This window comes from Seriola dumerili, unplaced genomic scaffold (genome assembly GCF_002260705.1).
Source record: "Seriola dumerili isolate Sdu_G_001 unplaced genomic scaffold, Sdu_1.0 BDQW01000002.1, whole genome shotgun sequence".
Classification (NCBI taxonomy): domain Eukaryota; kingdom Metazoa; phylum Chordata; class Actinopteri; order Carangiformes; family Carangidae; genus Seriola; species Seriola dumerili.
This window is the reverse complement of record NW_019174257.1, coordinates 9,003,940-9,031,825: the sequence shown is the minus strand read 5'-3', so window position 1 is coordinate 9,031,825 and position 27,886 is coordinate 9,003,940. Positions and strand designations below refer to the sequence as shown.

The following is a 27,886-nucleotide window of genomic DNA, read 5'->3' as shown; positions in this document are numbered from 1 at the left end:
TACAATAATTCCAATATGACATGAATGTGGCATTAGCCTATTAGCATGTTAGAACTAGTAATTAGCACAAAACATACAGCAGATATTGATGGGTATATATATCATTGGTTTTTGCAGATGTTTGGTCATAAACCAAAGTGTTGGAAAAATAAACATTTTGACCTGATGATGGCGCTAGATGGAAAGTCACTTAGAGTATTAGAATTCCTTTTGTTGGGAACATGTTTGTGTGCCAAATTTCATGATGGTCTGTCTTACTGTTGTTGAGACATTTCACTCGCAAACACGAAGGTTAACGTCATGGTGGCACTAGAGGAAAAGTAAGGGGTCACTGAAGTCAGGAGGATTAATTGTCTGGAAACCAAATATCTGTACAGAAGTTTATTGCAATTTATCCAATAGTTGTTGAGATTTCAGTCCAGATAAAAGTGGAGGACTGACCGACAGTCTCACCACAACCATGACGCTAACATAGCTGAAAATGGGTCAAAGTAACAGAATGGTTTATATATTATATTTACTTATGAGTGAAAATGAGTTTTTGTAGTCATCAGCCTGAAATTCAAAGTGTTACCAGGTCCTTTAAAAGTCTTCACGTAAGCCGTCATAAGATGACACCAAATGTGGATAGAGCTTAGACTGGAACGTTTTTCCTGTTGGCCCACTGAGTTGTTTATTTCCATGAGACTCTTCTCGCTACCTGAGACTTTCATCTTGGCCTCGGGGCCAAGATGAAACAGCAGGGCCACCATGCACACAGCATGAGGACCGGCCCCTTGAGTTTTTCAGTGGTCCGCTGTGTCGTTTGTAACTCCCCTGTTTTTAATTAGCTCCTTCAACAGGGAATGTGGCAGTCTGAATTGCAGCCTTCGAGGTGATTTCAGCGGAAGATTTCTTTTCTTTTCCTGTGCCCCTACACACTCCTCATAGGAACATGGGGAATAATCGACATGTTCAGAAGCAGAGACCCATAATTAAGATGCTGCCACTTTTGTGTAATTTTTTTTCATGTTTTCTCTTTTTCTTTTTTTCTTTTTTTTTTTTTTTTTTTTTTTTTTTTTTTTATTTTGACAAAGTTCACTTGGAAGCTTTAGCATAGATTGCCAGGCTGTGAATTATAAGATTATTTCTAAAGCTATTTAAGAGTCTTAGAGTTCTCCCTTTCACTGCTGGAGAAAGTATTGAGCAGGATTTGATGTCAGCCCCCGCTTGTCGGGCGGCACTGTGTCATTAGAGGCAATAGAAAGAGAGAGAGAGAAAGCTTTAGCATAAACCCAAACCATATTCTTTCCATCTCCTCGTAATGCCTAATGTTAGGTAGCGTACTTAGCGGGTTAAAACCAGATTAGGCTCTCAGCTTAGTGTAAGAGATCCATTACAGAGTGTGTGAGTGTGTGTATGAGTAAGAGTATTAGATGGGGTTTGAGGTAATTGATTTGGGTGGAGGCGGCATCTGAAGACACAGAGACACATGGTAATGGAGAAACTGGAAGAGAAGTAGTGAGCGTCCAACAGACAGACAAACAGGCATACAGCCAATAGATGTGAAGAAATACAGTAGTCAGAATGGCATAAGGTGGGAAGAGGAGGCACAAACAGACAATACAGCGAGATCAATAGAGATACAGAAGCGCTGGGGGGAGCAAGACAAATACAGACAGGCTTATAGATGAAGATACAGGGAGGTGGGGATAGATTCTCTGTGTGCGAGCCTGATCCTGACCTTGCGTTAGATCTGCCTACAATGATGTTCTCTGTGCAAACTAAAAGATGCCCGTGGAGCAAATGTGCCAATTGTTACTCATTTCAACATTTTTTTGCTAATATTTTCCATCCAACGCTCCAGCTTCTACCTGATCTTCACACACACTCTGTCGTAGATGTTTGCACAGAGGAGCAGTTTATACTCTGGCTTTAAAAGTCTTTGTATTGTATTTTTGAACCAAAGAATGTGGACATTGTGTCTGTCTGCCTTTTATTTTGGGGGATTGGCACAGTTGGTATGTAAATACCTTCTGTAGCTTTGATATAAGATAAAAGAGGTGGTGTTTGTGAGCAGGTCAGTGGGGGCATCCTGCATTACAGATGTTTTTAAGCCATCTCCGTTTTTCCTTTCTGCTCTACATCTTTAACTGTTGAAAACATTTCAATTTGACGGCCTGCATCTGAGAAGAAAGGGAATGCACATATGGTGCCAACACTGACACAATGTCCATGTTCTCCTAAACTACTTTCACTGCTGATTAGCTGAAAATTAACTGACAGAAATGTTTGATTAATCATTCAAATCAGTTATCCAGGAAAAATGCCTAACATTCTTTGTTCCCAGCTTCTCAAATGTGAGGATTTACAGCTTTTGTTATGTCTTTGTACATTGAATATGTTTGGGTTTTGGACTGTTAGTCAGAAAAAATAAGCAATATGAACATATCAAAAAATGACCAACAGATTATCTTGTAATTTAAAGTTACAACCCATCTATTTACATTTTTGTGCCTATTTCTGTAGATGTTAAACTTGCTGGGTACATGTAGGATATCTACTGAAGGGTTGACACCTCTGTATGATACTGTAAAACCTGTCCAGTACTTTAGGAACTGGTTTGTACCAACAAGCTTAGTTTGTGCCAACTACAAAATAACAAAATATGTATGCTGAGAATTAAATATTTACCTCCTAAGCTTGAAAGGTGGCCATAAAAATGTAGTAGCTTGCTGCTCCTGTGGAGAACAGCTGCTGTGGAGCTAATGGTGTAGATTCAAAACGGTTAAAAGGGATTTCAATAATGACCCAGAGTCACAGCCCAAAACATCACTGGAAACATCTCAAATCATTCCTGCAGCACAATCCACTTCTCCACCGTTGACTTAAATCTTAATTTTCCTCCAACCACTTATAATTTCTCTTCAACAGAGCTAAATACAATGCTTATGTATTGCAAGATTGCTTCCTCATAGTTCTGAAGATAAACGTAGCTATGGTGAAGGAAGGGTCGGTTGGAACATACTGAACATAGGCAATAATGGTAGGAAAGTGGATTATGATCGAGTAGTTTGAGAGGTTTCTATTTTGCAATTCAAGTTTTGTAGCATGCTCTAAACATTTCAGGACCACCTTTAAATTATTCAGGTACTGAGTAATTGATTCTTAGAAGAGAGATCTTCTTGTAATGCCACATATCTACCTAGCTTTGACTGAGTAGTTACAGTTTTCATTCATTTGGTGTGATTGAAGCACCATTTTTTGCACCAAAAATCACTAATAGTTCTGATGTTTTTTGGCTGTGTTGCTCCCTCTGATGAGTGGCAGAGACACCAGCTGCCAGTGTTTTCATTTGAATAATTTAACACTCACTCAGTGATTTGTGGGTCTGATACCTAAACTTTAGCTTTCAGCTTTCCATCTCCTACTGAGCCAGACTATTTATTGTGTGCTCAGTATCAACGTGATATTCCTTTTGTCACTAAATTCTTCTGAGGGTGTTTATGTTGAGTTGAGGCCTGGAGCAGTATCTAGAGTATATGAATCATCTCTCATTCTATTCATTTTTTTCTCTTTTCTGTCTTGCTTTTTCTGGGGTTCGTTCTCCACACATGACCACAGTATATCAACAAAGAGCACATACACATATATTCATGATTGAGGTGTGTAGGCTGTAAATGACCTGTTGTTTGGAGCTCAGCCTGGAATAGCTCAGAAAATACTCAGTTTCGCCCACTTTGGGTATAGAAGCAAACATATTTGCATACCTGTTTTGATTTTTCACACTGATGAAGGCGTATAATGATGCCAGATACCCAGGGGGTCTGTAGTGCCCCTTAGAGTTCAATATAATATAATATTAGGTATTTTGGTTTCTCAATCTTGTCACCAGTAATGGAAAACAAGAGTTACAAGTGATACTCAAAGTATCCTCCAGGCAACCAGTTGTCAGGCTTTCACTTTCACTTCAACATGTAGCATCATTATGAGGACACACAAATGGGATCCTTAAAAAAACAGTCATAAGTGGTATACCGCTGTGTGTGGGGTGCAAAAATACTCAAAGATTGTCTCTGCCTTCTTCTAACTTATAATGTCTGTAAATATCCTTTGAAAACACTGCTTTCAGTGTTTTCCTTTTAAATTTGTTTTATCTTATTAAACTTGTTATTCTCTCTGGTAGACAAACTATAGAATGGAGACGCTGTTTCTAAAGATCAGTTTGGCATATTGATACCGATTTATCAGCAGCGGGGCCAATATATCACCATCACCAATTTATGGGTTAGGCTCTGATGTGTACATTATTCTTGGGTCAGGGTCAGCGTAGGTTAGGTTGGAGCTTTGATAAAAGACACTGGGTTGTTTTCTCATACAGCTGGATGACCACAGTGGTGGCTTTACATGAATAAAGCAGCATTATCCTGAGGTGCAGTGATATATTCCTCCAGGTCAAAAGCCCATAGTGCACAGTTCAGTTGTTGAAGATTCACTTCGAAGGCTCTCTCCAAAATCGCGCACACTATTTTTACCGTTTCACTCTGATTTTACGCAGTTTGATCTGCCCAAACCTGAGCATGAAAAGTTTCCAGTCTGGAAACTAAAGTATTTCAACTTTAACATCAATGCGGTTACACTGGACTGCAGAAGTTGTTTCTCAATATCAAACAGCATTTTTATTTGTATGCTTTCCCTTTCCCGTAGCCAGTGTCTTATTACTCTGTAGCATTGTAATTAAGTCTGTTTGTCTTTGACAATTAGGGTGCCAGAATGTGCTGTAGTTATGTTTTTGTGGAAACTGAATGCATGGTCTTTCTCAGCAATGCCTATTGATTTTAAGAGTCAAACCTGATAGCTACACAATGTAGTTTTTTTATTTTTCACTATTGGCATCTGAGCTGGTCCATTGGGTCAGCTGAAAGACTTATTTATTAACAAACATAACATAAAGAGGCAAAAAAAAAAGTAAGTGAACCCTTTGGAATATCTGCATTTATTTATAAATTAAAATATGGCCAGATTTCATCCACCATAATAAACAAACATAATCTGTGTCAACTAATAACATACAAATCATTGTATTTTTGTCCATATTGAATACACCATTCAAATATTCGTATGTGGGTTGAAAAAAGTATTTTAACCCCTCGGCTATTGACATCAACAAAAATTAAATGGAGTCAGGAGTTAGTAAGCCTGGAGTCCAACCGATGCAACCAGATTGGAGGTGTGGGTTAGAACTGCTTAGATTTATACACAACACTCTGATATTTTTAGTTTTCTATTCACAAGAAGCATCTGTTGACGTGTACCAGAGATCTCAGAAGACTTACGATCAAGAACTGTTGATTTGCATAAAGCTGAAAGGGTAACAAAGTCATCTCAAAGAGTTAATGTATTCATCTGTACACAGTAAGACAAAAGCCAAAGGAGGTCAACCAGTTATTAAATCCAAGGGTTCACTTACTTTTTCCACCAGCACTGTGAATGTTTAATGGTTGTGTTCAATAAAGCCACAAAAGATTATACTTGTTTATGTGTTATTAGCTCAAGCACATAAGGGATGTAGAACTGATAATTTGCTCCCAAGTCTATACCAAAATTCTGAAAATGTGACTGTACTTGTTTTTCCACAGTACCATAGGTACAGTAGATGTCGTAGGGGATTCTTCCAGGACGGATGAGGGCAGTATTATAATTAATAATTAATAAATAATAATTGGATAGTTATGTCCAGTGTGCCCACCTCCTCAGCATTGTGTATATTATGCATTGGGTCACTGGTGAATTGTTTCAGTTTGTATAGATGGAGTGTTCTCCAGCAAATGGAGAAAGATCTCTCTCTCTCTCTCTCTCTCTCTCTCTCTCTCTGTCTCTCTCTCTCTCTGGGGTTTTAGCTACACATTCCATATTAATTTATCACCAGCTCATTTCACAGCCCATGAATCTGTCCATGGCTGTTTTGATGTGTAGCCAATGCTGTTTAAGGCTTTTCATATATTTCTCTATAGGTTTCTAATGTTCTTTCTATACAGTTTGAAAGCAGCTTATGTTTTCAGTGTCAGAAAAAGAAGATATATCATCTTCTGGGAAGAAAAATGGATAGAAATAAAAGCATGAAACTGAGACGGCTGTGATTAGAAGAGATATTCTGATGATATGGAGTAGTATTTATTTGAAATGTGACATTAAAAAATATTATCACTGGCATGAAAATGAGGCCAACAATCATCTTAAGGCATCACAGACAAATTTCCACTGACACTTAATTATTTAGAAATGCTACCTGTGCTGTTGTTGTCACCAGTATTGTTGGTTCCCTGACATATTTCAGTCAGGTTGTTGTTTTTAAATAAGATGAGGAGTGTATGTGTGTGTGTGTCACAGTGGATTCCCCCTACATAGTGGCTCCCTATAGGCTTTCTAGCTAATGTGTTGTCTTTCTCTCTGTGTATCTGTCTGTCTGTCTTTTATGACTGTCTGTCTGTGGTTTTGGTTGTCTGTGCCCAAATTTACTCTTTTATCTTTTTTTTTTTTTTTTTGTCACTTTATCACATTTGGCCTGTCATTTATTTTCTTTGCTTTTCATGTGAGTTGTTTTGTGCATGTTCTTTGACTGTGTGTCTCCATCCTGCATTTTCCATCAACTGCTTTCTGCCTGTTTTTTGAATGTCTGCTTTGAATGTATGTTTGTGTGAGTCTTTCACTCGTCCCTGTCCATTTATGTCTGTGTATCTCTTTCTTTGTGTCTGTTCTTGTCTTTGTCTGTCTTTTCCCCTCGTCGCTGTCTCCATAATGTCCCCTCCTCCAGCCTTTGTGACTTTGCTGAACGGGGACCAGGCTCAGGATGCCATCCGCTCCCTCCATCACAGCACTGTCCGGGGACGCTTGATCAACGTCACGCTGCAGCCCACCGACTCCCTGCTCTGCCTCACCAACCTGCCGCACACCTTCACCGCCCAGCAGTTCGAGGAGCTGGTGCGCTCCTACGGAAACATCGAGCGCTCCTTCCTGGTGTACAGTGAGCTGACTGGCCACTCCAAAGGATATGGGTTTGTTGAATACATGAAGAAGGACTCTGCTTCAAGGGCCCGCTCTGAGCTGCTGGGCCGACCACTGGTACGTTCCAGTGGTTGTTTAAATGATCCTGTCATGTCTGATTATTAAATGCTGTTCTGCTACATTTATCCATAAGACATAAATATGTTGGAGCAAAGGTATCGTACGGAGGGCTTCTCTTTGTGTGAACCTTTGTTAATGAGTACAAAAAGACATTTTAGTTTGTAGAGCCTCCATGAGCCATCCCATTTACGTACTGTATATACAGTCCATATAAAAGGTCTTCTTCTCTTGCAAGTTGTATTTATACAAGTCAACTGAAACTCCTGACCACACACAGGTGATCTCCATTTAATTAATATGTGACTTCTAAACCAATGGCCTGCATAATTGATAACTTAAACTATATTTAGGCTGGATTTATTTATCCAGGGGAGATGTGGTGATTTTAATATTACCTCCACTGGTCAGTGATTTTATTCCTTCCCAGCAGGGTGAATACTTTGTTTTGATTGAATTGCATCATTGCAATTGGTTTTGTATTTTTTTATTTAGCTTCAATAAAATTGACACTAGCCGCCCTCTCATGATGTAAACATAAGTGTGCAGAAAGAGGAATAATACATTTGAGTCTTCGGTCACATCTTCAGATTGAGTTATTTACTTCTACAAAACTTGGGCGAAACTTGTGATCATCATTGTGGTGGATGTTGTGATGAAACTGGCAACACAGCCAGAACAGATAATCAGTAAAATTGCAATGCAAACGCAAAATAAACTGATGAGAAGGAATGCTGAAAGAAAACACCTCTTCTGCTCATTTTAGTGCATCAAAATCAGTTTACTGTAGATTATGCAACAACTTGTCTGACCTCACATTTGTGATTGGCAGTGACCAAAAACTATAGGTAAAAGTGCAGCTCAAGGGCTGACAAACTTTAAAATACCTAAGAACCCAGTAGATTAATATATAATAGCAAGTAAAGCCATATTCACAGATATTGTATCTTGCACTTGAAATAAATGCAGAATTTAGAGCATACTTATGATGTCGTGTAGGAGTGTGAAGCCAGTTGAGAATCTTAAAAACCTGATTAGATATCACACAACTCTGTGTAGGGGGATCGCTCACTGATGGTGCAGTGGATGGATGTAAACCAACTGAGCCAGGAGGAGAACCTGCACTCTAAGTGTCTGTGTGTTGACCGACTGCCGCTCGACCTCTGTGACTCTGAAGAACTGACACAGCTCTTCTCTGAAACCTACAAACCTGTTTTCTGCCAGGTGAGTGTCTGTATTCTTCATTGATAATGTCACATAAACTATACTGAAGGATCTGTGTTTCATCATATATATAACACTCTCACTTTGAAATGACCCCCTCCTTCCACACCCTGTCAATCAAACACCAAGTGAGAGATGCTCATATAAAATCCAGGGGTCAGTGTCCCTATTGGCAGACCTCACAGTATCACTAAGCAACTGTTTCCATGGTGAGGTGTGGCTGCTGTGACACCGGCCCCACCCTTCAGCTCCCGCTCTGCTCTGTTTCTGTTTTGTTACCCAGCTGTGCTATATACCACCCTGCTCCATTACATCCACTCCACCCCCACATACCCATTTAGACATCGCTCAATGGGAATCTGTCATCTATTGCATTTCCAGTTTTAGCTCCACCCCTCTGCCCCACTCCCCCATAGAAATCAATACACCCACATCATCCTGGTCCCATGATGCTTTGTGGGTGTTTAGTTCGTGTTGCTTCACTGTTGCAGAGCCAGCAGGCTTTGACCTATGGTTCAGCGTTTTTTTTGTTTTGTTTTTTTTTGTACATTACAGTATGTTCTTGTGAAAGTGTGTATTGCTGCACCTCACCATGTATGTCCTGGAATACTTCAAGGACGAAGCTTATGAAACCCTTCACACCAGTAAAATGATGCAGAAATGTCATAGACAGGGATATGAAAACATACAAGGAAGCTTTCAAATCGATGGTTATGTAGTCACAGTATTATTTTAGTAACTTGCCTGTGTGGGACAGTGCAGCAAAGGCATTTCAGCCACGACTGCTGCTTCAGGTTTGAGTGCTTGAGTAAGTTTACCACACTATCAGTGAAGTGGCCATTTGGGTCAGTGAGGGTGTTGTCAACTGGTTGGTAGATCTGTGGCCTGGCAGTGAGTGCAACCACACAGGCAACAAAATGATTTCAACAATACTAAGAGTCAACAGCCATGCTACTGGCTCGGTGAGGCTATACTTCTAAATACTATCTTAATGCTAACATCAGCATGTTAACAGGCTCACAATGACAGTGCTAACATGATGTTAGCATGCTAACGTTTGCTAACTAGTACCCAACAAAATAGCTGATATGAGTGTTACTTCTGTGCGTTTGGTCATAAACCAAAGTATTGGACAAATCAAAATTTCGTCCTGTTGACATAGCTAGATTAAAATTCAGGGTATCATCAAAAAGATTAAAATTCATTCTGTGGGGCACATGAATGTCTGCATCAAAATTCATGTCAGTTCAATCAATAGTTGTCAAGACATTTAAGTAATAACCTCAAATGTCATCCTCAAGGTGAAGCTAGAACAATAGTCAGGGGATCCTAAAAGTCAGTAGACTCCACCAGTATATTGACCGATATTTGCATATTGCAGAGATTAATTAAACGTAATTTAGAAAATCTCTCCATCATATAGTTTGTCCTCCAGAGAAAATTGACAAGTTTAATTTTTAACTGTAAAATATATAATATCCTATTCAGTACATACCTTGGTCAGACTATCTAACGTGAACATTTAAGTATTTAAATCGTTTAACAGCAAAATTTAAAGGGATTCTTTTGACATCTAGTCATCTAGATTATGACTATATTACTTAGCGTTACGTCCTATCACTTTGGTACATTTAACCTGTCAGACACTAAATTGTTATCTTCAGCTGTTTTCTGTCCAAGTAAGAAAATATGTAAATGATGGATCAGACATATTGAACAGGTTTGGATTTGCTGTAATTCTCAAATAGGTGAAGTGTGGGACTTATGGACAGTGTACGCATGGAAAGCCCTCAAAATATATTATTATACTGTATTTAGCTGTTGTGGAATTTTGTGCAGAAGTTATTGGTCATTTAAAGTGCAGTGGCTGATGTTTCCTATAAAAGTCTGTCAGCTAGTTGAATGTGATACTACAGGGGATATGCTTGCAGTCTGTCTGGTTTAACATTTTTTTCCATCATGATTAATATATTTTGGTGTCTGGCAGCCTATATGTTTAGTATGCTGAACATGTAATCACAGCATCCTTGGTCCATTAACATGCAAACCTTTTGTACGTCATCTCCCCATTTCTCTCCCTTCATCCTCTTTCTCCTTTCAAATTCCAAGAGCAGGCCAGAGATCAGTGTCAGCTACTGTATAGAACATCATTACTTAGAGATGTATTGCTTATTTTGCTTAAATTGTTACCTTTTACAGTTGATTCCATGAAAGACATTGGTCTTCTTTGATTGCTGCATAATAACTTGTGTAATATAATTACCTAATGTCTTGCAGTCTTCAACCCTAGTGTTTCTTACATAAACCTTAGTCCTCCTTCGTGCACATAGGTAAAACTCAGCCCTCTTGTCACTTCTCCTCTGTTCAGAGTGCATTTAACCCGTGGCCTTGGCCCTGAGCGCCACTATTCTGCTACCCACGAAAGGGCCCTCCAGGCAGCACTTTAGCTTGAGTCAGCCAGGAGAGATGGAGGGAGGAGAGGGTAAAGAATGTCAACCATATTAGAGGGAAGGACAGCAGGATGGAGACAGTAAGGAGGGATGGGAAGAGGATGGAGCTTAGAATGCCAGACCTATTAGAGAGGGGATGGAGGGAGGAAGAAGAGGGCTGACGGCGTCAGGCCTAATAGAGGGTCAGAGAGAGACAGGGAGAGATGGAGAGCTGAGGTGAAATGGTGGAGAGGCGTAGAATGTCAATCACAGTTAGAAGATTGTTGGCATGTTTGCAACTGTTAATGTAATAATGACAGCCGAGAAGTTAAAAACTCACATTTACACTCACATTGAGAGAAAAAAGAACACATTTAGTCAGTAACATACCACTGTCTGTAAAATGATGAAGATGAAAATAGATTAACAGAGTTAGGGAGGAACATAGGGATGGATGGATATTACAGAGGTGGAGTACAGATTGAAAGAGGTTAATGAAAAGAATACCTTCAACACTTTACAGGCCACACAGAAAACTGGCAGACTCAGCAGAGACAGTAACTCTTGTCTGACTCATTAAGGTTGTTCATGTCATATGTTGGTGCACACATGCAGTAGATAACACCCATCACATCTTGTATATTTGTATGTATATTTGTATATATATATATATATATATGTTTAATTGACAAGCATGGTCGAAGAGTTGTCAACTTAATCAAAAACACATTGGCCCCAAGACTGTGGGATAAATCAGAGATATTTCTGGATAAATGTAAATATAGGAAGACTAAGAACTTTAAGAGGACAGCACAGATTGCAAAACAGATTATAAAATAGGGATAGATAGACAGATGGTTATAAAGATTAATAAAAAAGATGGATACATACCCTAAAAATCAGCACTTTTTCAGAATGAATCCAAGAGCCTGTAAGAGGAAAAACAACATACAATGAGCTTTGTTTTGCTGTCAGATAACGTAGGCAGTTGCTTTGTTTTATTCAGAAGCAACAGAAAACAACACATTGAATATGTAATGTGTTTTACTCTGGAAAACATGTTCCTCACAATCATCGGCACTCATTGTTGCACAGCTAATTAAATTCTTCCCAAGTACAATCTTTAGATGCTTGACAATAATTATTACCCCCTTTGGTGAAACTCACAGTGCATCAAAGTTTTATTCAAAGGAAGAATAATTCTTAGACAGTTGTCATGTTTAATGACATCTTTTCCTGCAGACCAAACTGATGAAGAAACCTCAACATTTATTGTTTGATGAATTTCAACTTTGATTTAGTAGAATTGTTTCAATTTGGATAGCCTAAGACCAATGATTTGTTGATCAAATTTTTTCTACTTTTAATTAATCTTTTTTTTTTTTTTTTTTTTTTTAGATAATAGTCACATTTTCACCCTCTCAATCTCCTTTTTCCCATGTACCCACACACCCACCGTCTGCTGCACTCATCCAGCTTTCTTCATAAAGATCTTTACAGTTAAACTTGTCACTGTGATAGGTCATGTACCTTTCTTCAGACAGCTGTGACAGGGCTGTCGTGACCTCATCACTCGGTTCAGACAACTGATGTGGCCATTTAAACTGTCCATCTCACACATGCACATACGACGCACGCACACACGCACGCACACACACACAAAAGGAGCACAAACTGACAGGGCGGGGTTCCTCCGAGTCTTAGCCCCGTCGTCGACTCAGTCAGCATTTCTCAACTGGGCACCGTGACTAGAGGTCAAGAGCTGTCAGACACACTGATAGCTAGCTTAGCATCTTTGGTTTCTCTACTCTATATACACTCACACACACACAACCATCCTCTTAGGAAAATACCATTTAGGCCATTTACTATATTTGCATTGTTTTTCAAAAGAGTTAGAGAGTTAGTCCCTGCATTGACCAGCCATAACATCAGACTATCAACAAATTGATTGTTTTCTCCTTACAAACTTTCATTGTGTTTGTTGCTGTGCTGAAATCAGCAATCAGCTTGTCTTGTGATTTGATTCTAAAGGTTTATTAATGGCAAACTCCACTGATCTCAAACTGCCGCATCAGAAAAATTTGCCCCTCACATTATTTTAGTGCCACGACTGTATGAGACTTTGCATATAAGATTTTATAACTCTGTGAAATCAGTTTCTATGGCAGGCTATCATTCTGTACAAGCAAAAAAGGGCTTGTCAACTGCTGTAAATTATGCTAAAATCTGTGTTACTTAAGTGCCAGTGCACTTTGACTTGGCTGATTTGGAAATGATGTTTGATTTTGTCAAAACCAGCAATAAAATGTTAACGTGCAAACCAAGAGAGTATGATGTACCATAATGCCTTATAATAGCTAAGGTTAATTTTCATCACAACGGTGATGTGCAAAGGTATAATGGTATCATACACTCCAACATTATGTTACAAAGTACATCCCATGTACTGCCATGTATATACTGTGTGATATAGTAGCAAGCATTCAGCACTGGATAGTGACAGCTTAATTTCACCACTCTGGAGAATGTCAAAAATAAAGGCCAAAACAAGCACATTGTTGGCATCTAATAGAATTTAGCTGAGCAAAGTTTACACAACTGCCTCGTTGCTTCTTTAATCAGCTTCAGTACACACAGACCAATTATACAGGAATCAGTCCAGTGCAAATTTGTCAAGAGAGTACAGTGATCATGGTGTCCATCATATGAACAGTGAAATACCGTATACAGTGATCACAGGCATTGGTGTATTATGCAAGGATAATATTAACACTGAAGGCCACAGTATGACCTACACAAAGACACACACTGTTCACTTTAGATGTTAGCCCCATCCATCATGACAGAAGAACATGCTGTGATTCAAACATTATACTGTACTTTGGGCCTTTTAGTGCAGTGGGTTAGTTAAGTCTGTTATTCCAACATATTCTGTTAATTAGACTGATGCAAAGTAATTACACTTTGCAGGAGAGGAATTTCTTCTGGGCCAATCTCTTTGATTTACATCAAGATTCATTTACGGAATGAAGGATGAAGTGCTAGATTCATGCAGTTAATTACTCTTTAATTTTTCTAAATCATACCTTGAGGACAAGGTAGAGCCATGCATTGCAGTAAAAAATAAGATGCAAGACTCAAGGGCTTCCAATAAAAGTTTTCCATTGTAAAGACACATCAACAATGCTTTAATCAGCTTTAAAAAATGTTTTTTATCCAGCCTTTAGTATTTCAAACATCATGTTGAATGAAAAACAAGCTAACTTCTTTATTGGGAGGCCTCCTAACTATTTTATTGTTACGTGTTCTCTGTCCAGCACCTGTGAAGAATCTCTGCAGCTTTTTCAGTTGTCATACATTGACATCCTCATATCTCACCTGTGTAGTGGCTTTATGGTTGCTGTTCTGTAATATATATATGTTCAGTCTGTGCAACAGTTGCTGATAGCTTGAACAGCATTTGCACACAATCCAATTTGATACACAATGTATGTTTCAGTTTACCCACATCCATGCCACTTTTATTTGTTGTGTGCACACAAAAATAATGATTAGCAAGTTTTTATTTGTTTTCCCTCCTGTCATTTCTGGTTCATATCCTCCATCAGCCTCCCTCCCTCCACCTCTCCACTCAATCAATCACTGATGTTTTTCTTCCTCACTCCTCTTTCCTCCTTTTTTTTTGTCTCCACCCCCTTCTCACTCCTTCTCCATCCATCCATCCATCCATCCATCCATCAAGTGGTAGAGTGGTTCAGGTCATTTCCATACAGTTTGCTTAATGTATGCTGATGATAATAGCCTATCGACCTACTCCTCTATACACACACGCATCCATTTTCCACCCTCATTCCGTTCCTCCATCCATCCTCTGTTCAGACCGGAGGGAACTGCAGACAAATGAGAGGCGGGGAGGAGGAAGTGGAGGGCCACTTGATTGAACACTGATGGTAACAGGCATCAGAGCTCAGGCTGTGAAAGTGCAAATACATTTGTCTCCCACTGATTTGTAATCTGCCCACTTTTACAGTAAAAGATTTGATTGTATTGCATATTCGTGTAATTATATGGTAATTGTTAAAGTTTGATTAAATTGTTAAAGTGCAATTACAAATCCTCTGAAACTTATTGATTTGCAGGTCTTGCTGTAAATGCTGTCAATATTTATTGACATGGTTGGCCTACTTCGTATACTTCAGAGCTGAAACTGTTGACTAATCAGCAGGAAAAAAACAAACTTCATAAGCAACAATTTTGATAACCAATTGATTGGTTTAGCCATTTTTCAAAGCAAAAATACCAAAAACTCCATCGTACTAGCTTCTGAAATGGGAATATTTGGTGGTTATCTTGGTTTTCTTTCATATTAACCGGATATCTTGGGACTGTTGGCACGATTTAAATTGCTGTCTGTCGGACATGTATTCAATTTCCAGGGACGTAAAACATTAAAAAGTAGCAAATTCTCACATTTGAAAAGTACACACCAGCAAATGTTCAGCATTTTTGCTTGAAATGTCACAAATGAGTATTAGGTTTTTAAAATTTTTGGTGATCATTTTCTGTTTATTGTCTAATGGATAACTAAGCATCACATTCAGGCAGAGCACTAAAGTCATACACATCATCAGCGCTTAATATATACTATCATCAAACCACCTGCTACATGTTGCTGTTGCTGGTTAATCCCCCCCCCCCGGCCTCCCCCGTTCTGTTTTCCTATTAACCACTAATGCCACAACATCTTGTGCCCTGTGTGTGTCATGTGTACTCATGTCTCTGTGATACCGTTATCTGCTGGGTTCTGTTCTGAATCTCTCGCTTGCTGATTTGTTTCATTCATTGAGAACCCTCAAACAGAGCCTGTTACAAGTATAACAGAGGAACTGTTTATTGCCGGAAATGGTCAAATGAAGTGTTTGTGAGAGAGCTATTTCTATCTCTGCAAATATGAGTGTGGTTTGTAGATTCTTGGACTGAGTCAAACTATGGTAATTCTCCACCTGTTAACACCATAATCCTCTGGTAGCACATTATGGCTGTGACTAAGAATCAGACTTAATGTTTGTCTGTTGCACTGCCTGCTGTTGGAGTGATATTTCATTTCACAGGGTCTGGAGCTTCCAAGGCATTTTTTAGACTATGCAGTATAGGCTTTTGTGACTGTAGACATTTTGAGAATAAGGGCAGTCACTTTTCAGACCTTGTTTGAAATACGAATGCAATAGAAAGAAGTAAAAACCAGTGTTTTCATGCGTCATCTCATTCTTTTTTCCTCTGGCTCAAAAGCTAAATATGTTTTGACTTCTGACTTAATTATGAAAATAGATATATATATGACCACTCAACTGGATCCACGATTAGTCGCTTCACTTCAATCATGTATTATTATCAGTGTCAATTTGAGCTGCAGAAAACATAAACATCATTCAGATTTATTTGTTTCAGCAGAAAACATACTATGATTTTATACCACTTGAACTACCTTTGGTACACTTGATCTGTGTTACCTGGTACTTAAAGAACCCCTTCTGACATGTTTTAAGATGAAAAATACTTTGTTTTGATTAATAATTGTGTCTCATATGGTGTTAGCACAAAAATGGTTCAGTTAAAATTACATTTTGGCCATCTACCTCACTGAAAAAACTATCTGATTAACAGCTGTTACAAGATGTCTCCTACTTCACTGAAAAGTTCAATCTCATTGCGTGTGCAGTGGAGGTTTAAACTGTCCATATCACGCTTGTGTAAGTAGATAACTGAGCCATTATTGGCTTCAAAACTGATGCCACAAAATTGTGCTTTTAACTCAGATTGAAGATGAGCACAGAGAAACTTTCCCCCTTCAAACTCTGTACGTACATCATTCTGCACAGTGAAGGTCAAACATCCAAATGAAGTAACAATAAGCCCAAACACATTTTTGTGTGGTGGTTGACTTTAAAGTGTGTCTGACAGTGGACAGGTCCTTTTTTGAAAGGTGAGAAAAATCAAGCACTCCTCGTACATTTTATCTAGTGTTTTAATTGATTTTATCTGCTACTAACAATAGGTCATGTGGTGTGTTTTAACCATGGGCCTTTAGCTCTTAGCCATTGTCATTATTCAATATCATCCATTAGCTTTACGGTATTAGCCTGCCTGCATTATTTAGCTCGCTCCTCAGACAATGGAAATGACTGAACTTTCTTGACAGAGAAGTCAATCTTCTTTGGAAGTACTGCTACTTGTCAGCAGTACTCTGGCCTTGAGAGATCCTTTTATTGACCCATAAGCATAAATAAATGTGATAAGATTGTTCCATCAACTTTCTATGTTGGGAAAAAGGCCAGATGCTTCATTGGATGTGGCCATTAAGTTGGAAGCAGGAGATTATTTGGTCTAAATCAGTCACTTTTTTGGTTGCTTTTACACAGATTCCCGGGGAGGGGGGGTAGTCCCTGGAGCAGTACAGGAAGAGCAAGAGGATGTATCTCTTACATCATGTCAATTTTTTTCTATCGTTTTCGTCTTGTCAAAAGGAGCTGAGAAAAGCTCTTTTACCTCCACCACAACACAGTTATCTGTCAGTTACTGTCTGTCACATGATGCACACACAAAAAAAAATACACTTGAAAATGGAAGTGTATAGGTCACATTTGTAACTTTGATCCTCTCTGAGCTCTTGGCAGTGTATTTGTGTGAATTTATATTTGATGAATACGTTTCTTAGCCTGAAAGTCTCTCATACATTGACTGGATAAGCATTTGGCTAGCAACTTTGTATTTGGTGCTGGCTTTGCAGTCAGTGACTCACTTTTGAGTGGGTTTCTATGGTAACTTTGCCTGTATGGATAGCCTTTTCTGGAGGAGATTGTGTTTTGGGCTTTAAAGCCAAACAATAAAATAAAATGCCCTACTAATCACCTTCTGGATAAATTGTTTTACTATTGCTAGATGGTGCCATACATTTGGTGCAGAAATAGAAAACGGGCTGTTTGTAGGGACCTCCTTTACTTGCCATGGTGATTTATTAAAAGATAGAATAATGAAAGTAGTGTTTCCAGGCATTTTACCCTCTCTGATAAGGAAAAGGAGACTTCTATTAAGCAGCATCCAGCTTATATTAGATAATTAAAATTATCAGTGAGTACATTTCCTCCTGCATATTGAAGGAAAAATCCATTCTAAAACACAGTCACTCCTTTAAAAAACCCTGTTGGTGATAATGCCTCTAGTGTGTTCATTTTTTATTCCTGCATATAAATCAGAGGATTTAAAAAAAGGAAAGGAAAAAAGGGCATTAGATGTTAGTTTCTAGTATCAGTTAATAAGAAATAAGGTCTCATAAGATTCAACAATCATGCAAGAAAAAAATCCATCATCGAGGCCATTCACATGAGACAGAGATATCCTTTCTCTCCTCTTACAGTAGCTCCAAGTGTTCATGTTGTGTTTTGTATTTGGACATAGTTCTTGTTTCTTCACTGCTGGCAACAACAGATAGCGCTGTGAGCACTGGTGTGTCCGTCCGTGATGGTAACAGCTTGCATTACTCCCAAACGAACAACTCCAGTGAGGCACTTCAGATCACCCAACTGTCCATCACCTTTGCCTGCTTATCAGCTTAGAGTTGCAGGGTGCTGAATTCTATCCAGCACACTGGTTCAGGGATAACATACAACCTGGACAGGCCGTGCTTCATGTCCTTGGATTATGGGAGGAAACCAAAACCCATGAAGAGATGAGGAAAACCTGAATACTCAACTCGCCAGCTGACCCCCAGATTCAAACCCAGGACCTTTTTGCTGCGAGGAGGCAGTGCTAGTAACAGAAGGAGAGAGGTGGTGAAAAAGGAGTCAGAGAAAAGCATATGAAAAGCAGCAAAGGATGCAAGTTGGATTTCAATATGCCATATTTCAGCTTTGCTGTGTATGTCAGTTTTTTTCCTTTTTTTCCTTTTTATTCTATACCAGCCAAGTTGAAACAAAGCATCAAACCACTTAAATGTCTGATTTACCCTTTGATGGAAGCCCGCACATCTTCAGGGAGCAGGCTTTGACTTGAGAGCAGAAGTATTCTCTAGTACATGAGGAGACAGGGGCCAAATGAAGCGGGCTGATTGCTATTCTGTAATGTGGCATTGTGCAGAGAGGAAGACGAGGCCACTGCTGAAAGTGGCAATGGCAAATTGTACTGTATTTTAGCGAAAATCAGTCAATTCGGAGATTTCCTATGAACTAACGGAACAGCAAATGAATGAGAGGATGGATCCATTCTAATCAGACACTTGAACAGGTGAACAAGTGAAAAAGGCATCTGCTTGTATACATGACCTGCATCAAATCACAGAGGTTGAGAAAATTAAGCTATGAAACAGTGGAGGTTTAATTAAACTTGTCTGGAGGCAGAGCTGTTGCAAGCATAAATAATGTTATTGGTTAAATGAACTGGGCAGTAAGTGAAGTTTCTCCTACCCTAAAGCACAAAATAAGCACAATTCATTGTATGTATGCTGCGTGTATATGTGAGGGGTTGACAGTGGAGCCGATCAATACCAATTATTTCACTATGTGCTGAGATTTGTGACTTTAAAAACACACCGTCTAGCCTTTACTCGCACCTCATGCCAAAAAGCAAATGAGAAAAGAAAAAAAAATAGTTTTGACTGAGTTTTATTAAAAGTTGAAAATTTAAGGGGACAATATGCATGTTTTACACAATTCTATTTAAAAAATTGTAGCATTAATTCAAAAGTTAGTTGTCATACTTTTAATGCATTCGTTTGTCTCCCAGCTTGCTCAGGATGAGGGCAGCCCAGTCCGGGGCTTCGGTGTGGTGGAGTATGAGAGTGCAGAGCAGGCAGAGGCTGTGCTGATAGAGATGGACCGAACACTGGTGGGAGGACAGGAGGTCCGTCTGTCACTCTGTACCCCTGGCACTTCAGGGCGAAGTACCCTGGCTGCACTCATCGCCGCCCAGGGTATGGTGAGTATGATGCACACAAGAGCGGCACAGCCCATCATATTACAGGCACATAGCCATGTATACCTCATACAGTGCATTCAGAAAGTGTTCAGACCCTTTATCCCTTATGCTAAAATAAAAAGATATATTTTTTCCCTCATCAATCTACACTCAATACACCATAATGACAAAGTGAAAATAGAATTTTAGAAATGTTTGGAAATGTATTAAAAAAGTAAAAACTGAAACATGACATTGACATAAGTATTCAGACCCTTTGCTGTGACACCTGAAATTTAGCTCAGGGGCCTCCCATTTCTCTTGATCATCTTTGAGATGTTCCTACACCTTGATTGGAGACCATCTGTGGTAAATTCACCTGATTGGACATAATTTGGAAAGACACACATCTGTCTATAAAGGTCTCACAGCTGACAATGCATATCAGAGCAAGAACCAAGCCATGAGGAGGAAGGAACTGCCCGCTCAGAAACAGGATTGTGTCGAGGAACATATCTGGGGAAGGGTACAAAAACAATGCTCCTGCATTGAAGGTTCCCAAGAGCACAGTGGCCTCCATAATTTTTAAATTGAGGAAGTGTGGAACAACCAGGACTCTTCTTAAAACTGGCTGCCAAACTGACCAAGAACCTTATGGTGTGTCTGTCTGAGCTCCAGAGATCCTGTGTTGATATGTGAAAAACGTCCATAAGTGGCAGTAAGAACTTCCTCCTAAGGGAACTTGGACTTTGACCCTATAGATGGACACTTCACGAATAGTACCAGTCGCAGAAGCAGCAAGTGGTTGCAGGAATTAAAGCAGAGCTGAGAAATGTAGCATCTGGCAAGGCAGACAAAGGTTGTGTTAGATATATAGAAACAATAAGTACAGCATGTCGTGCGAGTATGGCAGTACACTCATTGTCTGCTTTAACTAGCAGGCACTTCTGCTGATTTGTAAAGAGCTGTTACAGCACATGTAAAACAATGGTGACAAAATAACATTTGGAAGCAGCATATAAAATAAGTTCCAATTCCACTGAAATGTTAATAGGTAGAATAAAAATAAATAAATAAAAACCCATACATCTCAAATCTGGAAGACAAAACATCAGACTTTCCAGGCTAACAGATGAACACACATATAAGACATTGTGTATAACATTGTCACAGCTACAGCTATATCTAATTATGAAGCCGCCACCAACTGGTTATTCCACATCCAGTGTTGAGGTATACATAGGTTTGACATGGTGCACATGCATGAACACCCCCCCCCCCCAGCTGAAATAGTCTTTGTAGCCGTGGTGTCCCTCCTACACAGTGCTGTGGTAGCAGAGAGGCACTGACATGATAATTATAGTTCTATAGACTGATTGGGCTCCTCCACTGTCTCCTGCTGCCTGAAATAAACCAAACTCACAGCCTGTGACACAGTATGACATTCATACAAACAGACATATATTCAAATAGATACACACCAGCAGACCTACACATAAGGATGCAAATACAAGAGAATCAGTTTCCACAAAAGGAACAGTACTTGTTTATATAACTATGAATTGAGAGTTACATAATTTAGACAGAAAAGTGGGTAAAAAACATTACAGCCTGAGTCTCAATGCTTTTGCAATCAAAAACAATCAGTGCAGCAACATCTTTGCATGTTTATGTAAGGGAGTGAGACAGTGTGGTGATCAGGGTTTTAGATGACTGCTGCACTGGCTCAAAATATGAAACTGCATCTAAAGATGATGCGGTCTTACATTCGAGGATAATACTTAAATGTCCTGATGCATTCTGAACTCGAGTCGTTCTCTCTGTCTCTGTACCTCGGAGACAGAAAAATGGTAAAATTGCAGAGTGCTGCAGGGACTGTTTTTATATGCCAACCTGGAAGTTAGCATCATCCTGGTTTCCTCAACAAAAAACAATGTTTTTTTTTTTGTTTGTTTTTTTTTCCCATTGGCTTTTTGATTATTGCAGAAACTAAGCAAACAAAAGTTTGATGCTTACACGTTTTAATTTTCACAAATGAACACCTCTTTTATTATTCTTGAAGCCTAAATACAATCGCCAGGAGCAAAATTTTAATTATAATTTGGTTGATTTCTTTTTTCAATGTCAGTTGTTACATTGACCTACTCTGTTATTCCAAGTAGCTCTCATTTGCAAGAGTTGGCTTCCTTTCATCTGCTCATACAGTGCGGTATAGTATTATGACCTTCCATCAAGTCCAATTAAGTCTAATAACAGAAAGTTAATAATGGCACTTGTTCACAATGTTGGTAATAATTTGGGATGTTTTTGCATATTTTCTCTTGAGCAGCCTATAAACACAAAATACAGCACTGTTGCTGCTTTCACATGGAAATCTTCAATTGTATTTTCACATGCATTGCAGATTTATGGTTCATTATTAGTTACCCATAGGCAATGGAAAACCATTACAGCCTACTGTTTAACTCACATCTGCTGATAAATATTTCAGATCACACCAATTGAGCTTAGGAAGGGCTACAAATAAAAGTCAGAGCTTATAACTTTGAAATTCCCTGACTCCAACCCTATAAAACCAATTTACACAAAATGTCCTTTATACATTGACTAGCACATCACGTTACATTAACACAGTAAGAATGCTAATTTACTCATTCTTGAATTTAAAACTGCTGCACCATCATTTTTGATGGAAAGTGACAGACAGCTGTGTTCTGATTTTTATTCACAGCTGTTGCAGAATAAGAATTGTCAGGTGCAGTTAAAGGGGTTGTAGCCTTGAGATGGATGGTTTGAAAATTACAGGTTGAAAGGCAGAGCAGTGACGGTCACAGTCCTAATTGCAACGAAGAGGATGAAAAGACACAGAGAGAAAATGTGTTTCTGAATAAATTAGCTGAGGAAGATAAGGCAGACGTGAGGATGAAGGAAGACATGAATTCAGTGAAAGAAAAGGGGGGGATTGATAGAGAAATGGACTAGCAGAGGGAAGGAGAAGGAAGAAGTGGAGAGACAGAAAGCATTTTTAGCCTGAGAGGACTGTGAGGTTACATTAGTACCCTGAGGCTCCTTTAAGATTATTGCAGTGAATGTGAGCAGCCGGTAAAAGAAACATCAGACCTTCAGAAAGAGATCAAGGCCTACTCCTGGCTACAGTTCTCTGAGGCAGTGTAAATGCTGAGAAGCAGATGGCCTCCTCCTCCCTCCTCCTTTCTTCTCCCTCCATCCTTCTCCTTACGTGATACTTCTCACCTTCCCTTCTTCACGGCTTCCTTACCTCCCTGGTGTGTGTGTGTTAGTGTGTGGGTGTGTGGCTGGATTTTGTGCCAGTAGCCAAACAGACTGATGCATGCTGACATTTTCTCCAGCCGAAAGAAAAAGAAATGAGAGAGCATTCCTCCTCCTCCTCCTCCTCCTCCTGTCATTCTCCCCCCTCTCTCTCTCTGCCTTCCCTTGAAAGACGCTGTCAGCTATGACTGGCCTTGTTCAACATAGACACACACATGCACACACACATGCAAACGCCAGTTTTTCTTGCCGTAACACACAAATACACATACTGCATGTATGCACCACACTCTCCTCTTCCTCTCTTGCTGACAGGCTGGAGTCAAACCCACTCCATACCCATCAGTAATGCTCTCTCCTCCGGATGTGACAGAGAGGAAACAAGGTTGACTTGAGCTGTGTCACGCTGTGGCTCAGGGGCAGATGAGGAGGAAATATCACCATACTGCTAATGTTGTTTTAAATAGCTGTATCTTTGGGCCAGTCAGCAAGTACTGCTGTCACACAGTCAGTGCTGAGGAGGATCTACCAGAGAAAACGCTGCTCCATTCGATTTGACGCAGACAAATTCAATAGGATTTCATTTGAGTCTGTTGAATTAAATTTCTGCAGCTTAATGAGTGATTGAATTCATATTTGGGAATGTGCCTTACAGTATGTCTTCCGATTAAACACAAGTCAGCAGAGATCTGTTTAGTTCCAGGAAATTTAGCTCATGTCAAATTAAATATAAGCTTTACTGGTAAAAGGGAAAACACAGAGTATGTCTCTGAAGGTGTTTTATGTGTACTAAGAGAAGAATTAAATGAAACACGCAGCTACAATAACATTGTGAGACATATTAAATGCAAAACATAATGTAAGAAAAAACACAGAACAAGCAGGATCAAACAAAGACCAATACTAAACAAATACTGTACACTACATACTACAATACATAAAGTAGACTGACAGGACCTGCTGGCTGAAAACATTAGTCAATAACTCTACTACCAGTGTGCAGACTCATTAAGACTTATAAACACCTCAGCTGTGAGTGCAAGTGGGGCATCCTGGTAGCTTTGTTGTATGCCATACTCCCCTGATTAACCTCGTTATTTGTCTCTTTACATCAGCTGTGCAATACATGTGAAAATGTCTTAAGAATAATCCTACAAAACTGTGAATAAAAGCAGTAACACTGTAATAAAAGTACCCAAAGACTGTATATGCCCAAACCGTGTAAGCCAATCACAAGTGACGAGATTGAGGCTTGAATTGCTGCACCTTGATCAGAGATCATTTTGAAGTGGCATGTGACTTTGAAGAGACACTTCTAAGCTGTATGAGCTTCACACTTTTGTAAGAATAGAAAATTTGTCCAACGCAGATATTGCAGAGCTGCTCTTTCCTTCACACAGACTCTATATCCCCTTTCATATACAGTATGAAAACTGTAGCACTTCTGTCTTTTTAAAGTTTACATTTCACACATATGTTCACATTATGTATCTTTAAGTCAATCTTCTGTCTCTTCAGGATCAACTCTGCCACATGATCAAGGCAAAGTATTTAAAACCTTAAGAACCTATTTTCTCAATGAGCTTCTTCCTGCAAAGTATTGCACTCTGCACACATTGCTCACTGGTTTGAAGTGGGTGGAGGAAAAAAGAAAAAAAGCTCATGTCACATATTTCTGTACACCAATAAGGATGTAAATGTGATGACAGTTGTGTGGTGGGTTGCTTCGTATGTTGCAACTGAAATCTGCTCTAACCACACCCACACTGTCCTGATGAAGCAGGGATTAGGAAGAGTTTTTGAGTGTTACGCTCTTGTAAATATTTTTCTTTCTCTTAATTTTATTAAAAATACATTTGAAACCATGTTTGAAGTGGCTTTGAAATCGCACTTGGTTTTTCTTGTGACTGGTTTGCACACTGTACTCTACTGTATGTCATATGTAAGGTTATAGTCATAAGATTCTCGTGTGTTACTCACTGTCTGTTTTCTTTTATTCACACCTCAGCCTCAGAATAAAAATGACTCAAGGACAGACATGACTTACAGAGCATGTCTGAAAGGTGGCCTCTACTTTTTTAAGTTTCTGCTTAGCCCCCCCAAACTTCTTGTGCCTTGTTTTTCATATTTTTCATATTTCACCCCTCCCCGCCTCAGTTTCTTTCTTTTTGCCTTTGTCTCACAGATCAGCTCCCCTCTGCTGACATTGCAGACATATTCTGATGATGTAAACTTGTGTAATGATTACCACAGCCATCAGGGGCTCCTAATGACGAGATCAAAACACATACTGTACTGCAGACACATACATCAATACACTCATACACACACAGTCCCACTTTTCTTCCTCTAACTTGTGTATATGTGTGCTGTTTCCTCTCCAGATTCTGAGTAATAGGAAAGGTCTGCTACCAGAACCAAACCTGGCCCAGTTGTTGACCAGCATGACCAACCCTGCTGCCCTGCAGATCCTCATGAGACCGTACCACACTGGGAAAAGAGGAGGTATGACTGTGACAAGTGCTGTTGCATTGAGCATAAATAATCATTTGACTAAATTTCAAGTCCTATAAGTAAACCCTAGAAGTCATATGATATATAAACAGCTTACTTTAATGCGATCTGATTTGTAATCAGCCTATCTACTGCTCTTGAAAAATCTTAAAAGCATTGAATTCAGTTTCCTCAAAAAGAAGATATTATTAAGGCTTAGATTTATGTCTTGAATATTTTTGTCTTGCCTGCTGTAAATGGTAACATTAGTGATGTAGTATTTAATACTGAAACCAAGGTCTCCTACTGCACTGAAGCTTTAGTGTTGTCCTTTACTTTTAAGTTGCTCTGGATCAAAGCATTCACCAAATGAGTAAATGTAATATCATAACTTATGGATGTTGTTAGACAGTAGCTAGGAAGCTCATTGACTTGATGGACAAGTATTGTTTTTTATCACAAACTTAAATTAACAAATTATTTTTTTCTTTTAACTTGTTTGTCTATCCATCAACTTTCTGCTGCTTTTTTGGGTCCCAGCATTTGATGGAGTATGAGACAATGTCCCCCTGGGCACAGACAAGTAAAAGGTCCCCCACCTCTGATAGACCCCCCAGACTGAAAGTCTTTGCATCTTCATGGTCGTTTTGTGTCTCTTTGTGGTTGTTTTGTCTGTCTGTCTTAGTCTTTTAACTGAGCTCTGTGACTTGCCCAGGGGAGCCCTGATCTCTGGGCCTATGCCCCATAGGCCTGTTCAGTAATCGACGCATGGGTCTAGGTTACATTCATGGAATGGAACAATGAAACGACAGCAGTGTGACAGTAAGAAAACAAAAATGATAGGTACATTCAGTGTTGCTCATGAATTGTATCTGACTCAGAGTCCTAACAGACCAAATACAACAAATACCAAATACAAAACATTGAAATTGCAATGATATTATGACACAGTGAAACAAAACGGATAGATATGATAAACACGGTGAATAAAAGCTGTACTTTCCAAGTTCTATATGTCTGTTTATCTCGTTAAATGCCAAAAATATATGATACGAGTATTTTTACATCAATATCTCTCTCACTTGTTTTCTTGCAAAATGTAAAAAAAATAAGGATCGCTCATTTGCTGGCTAACCCTTCATAAAAAAGTGCACTAGACTGTTGACTAACAGTAATATCATGTGTTAGAGGTGTGTCTTTTGAATGTCAGTTGGCATAGTTGTTTATATTTTAGAAGCAGGTGGCTGAGGTGTGCAGCTCATGCTACAGCTCTATATTGTTAAAATGTATTCACTAAGACACGCCCAAGACAAGTTGGAAATGCTTTATTTTACGGGTTCCAAATTTTTTTATCTAACTTGCTTGAAACTTTTCTCATAATTTCCTAAAAAAGTATCTTGTATTTAATGGTTAATTATATTTCCAAGAAAGTCCTACACAATTTGTTACTAATTATAAGGGGAAAAAAAGTTGTATGCAAGTGAAAAATAGTTAGTCAACAGATGTCATTGTCCATCTGCATTTCTTAGAAAGACAAACAAAAATTCGTAATTTCAATTTGTCGTGACTTTGAGCTGCCATACATATTAGTTCTGCTTGGTAATCTGTAAGTATCATTTAATGATGTTTATTCCGAATATTGGTTGAACCTGTAGTTTTCAGCTGCGCTAGAAATTCATTAGTTTTGTGTTTCAAACTGATACAATGATCAACAAATTCAACAAATTTATTTCTACTTAATTTTTCTACAGACTGAAGCTGTGAAATACAGTGACTCAATGTGGCAAGTTTTCTATCCAATCAAGAATTATGAATTTTTGTTTGTCCTTATAGGAAACTCAGACATCTGTTTATGATCCATTTTTCAATTACCTTCTATATGATTTCCTAGTTGTTGTTTTTTTTTTCTTAAAAACTATAATGAGTAGGTACCTGGTAAGTGTAGCAATTAAGACTTTTGTAAGTACCAAACTGCATAGGCCCTTTTTAAACTTATAGTTATTACTCTTGGAAATCCTAGTAAATTACTGCTAAATACCAGCAAATTTTTAGGACGTCATGAGGAAAGTTTCAAGTGAACTAACCGTAAAACTGGGACATGTAAAATGAGGTGTTGCCGACAAACTCTGTTTCACAATGATATAGTGAAGGTTCAGCAAAGTTGGTAAAAGTGCACTGTGGGAAAGTAAAGTACATGAAATTCAAGAGAAAAGAGAATTAGAGAGATTACATTTTACTCTTAATGTTAAGTTTAATCTCAGAAAAAATATGCTACCATAAAACATTTCATTGGAAACCCTACAGAGTTTATAGCTTTTTACAAGTTTTTTTTAGTGTAATTCTCCTGGTAACTTAAAACTAAAAATACTCATCTCAGAATAGCATACTTTTGCCATTTG

General features: G+C 38.8%; 1 protein-coding gene across 1 annotated transcript in view; it reads left to right on the top strand.

Moving 5' to 3' along the window:
• raver2 (ribonucleoprotein, PTB binding 2) overlaps nucleotides 1-27,886 on the top strand; it is a gene marked incomplete at its 5' end in the record, with an annotated part of 78,965 nt that overhangs the window by 35,187 nt on the left and 15,892 nt on the right. Inside the window, 4 exons of the mRNA XM_022765616.1 lie at nucleotides 6,794-7,101; nucleotides 8,161-8,325; nucleotides 19,536-19,727; nucleotides 25,379-25,499. Of these exons, the coding sequence (XP_022621337.1) occupies nucleotides 6,794-7,101; nucleotides 8,161-8,325; nucleotides 19,536-19,727; nucleotides 25,379-25,499 (786 nt within the window). The remainder of the gene's footprint in view (nucleotides 1-6,793; nucleotides 7,102-8,160; nucleotides 8,326-19,535; nucleotides 19,728-25,378; nucleotides 25,500-27,886) is intronic.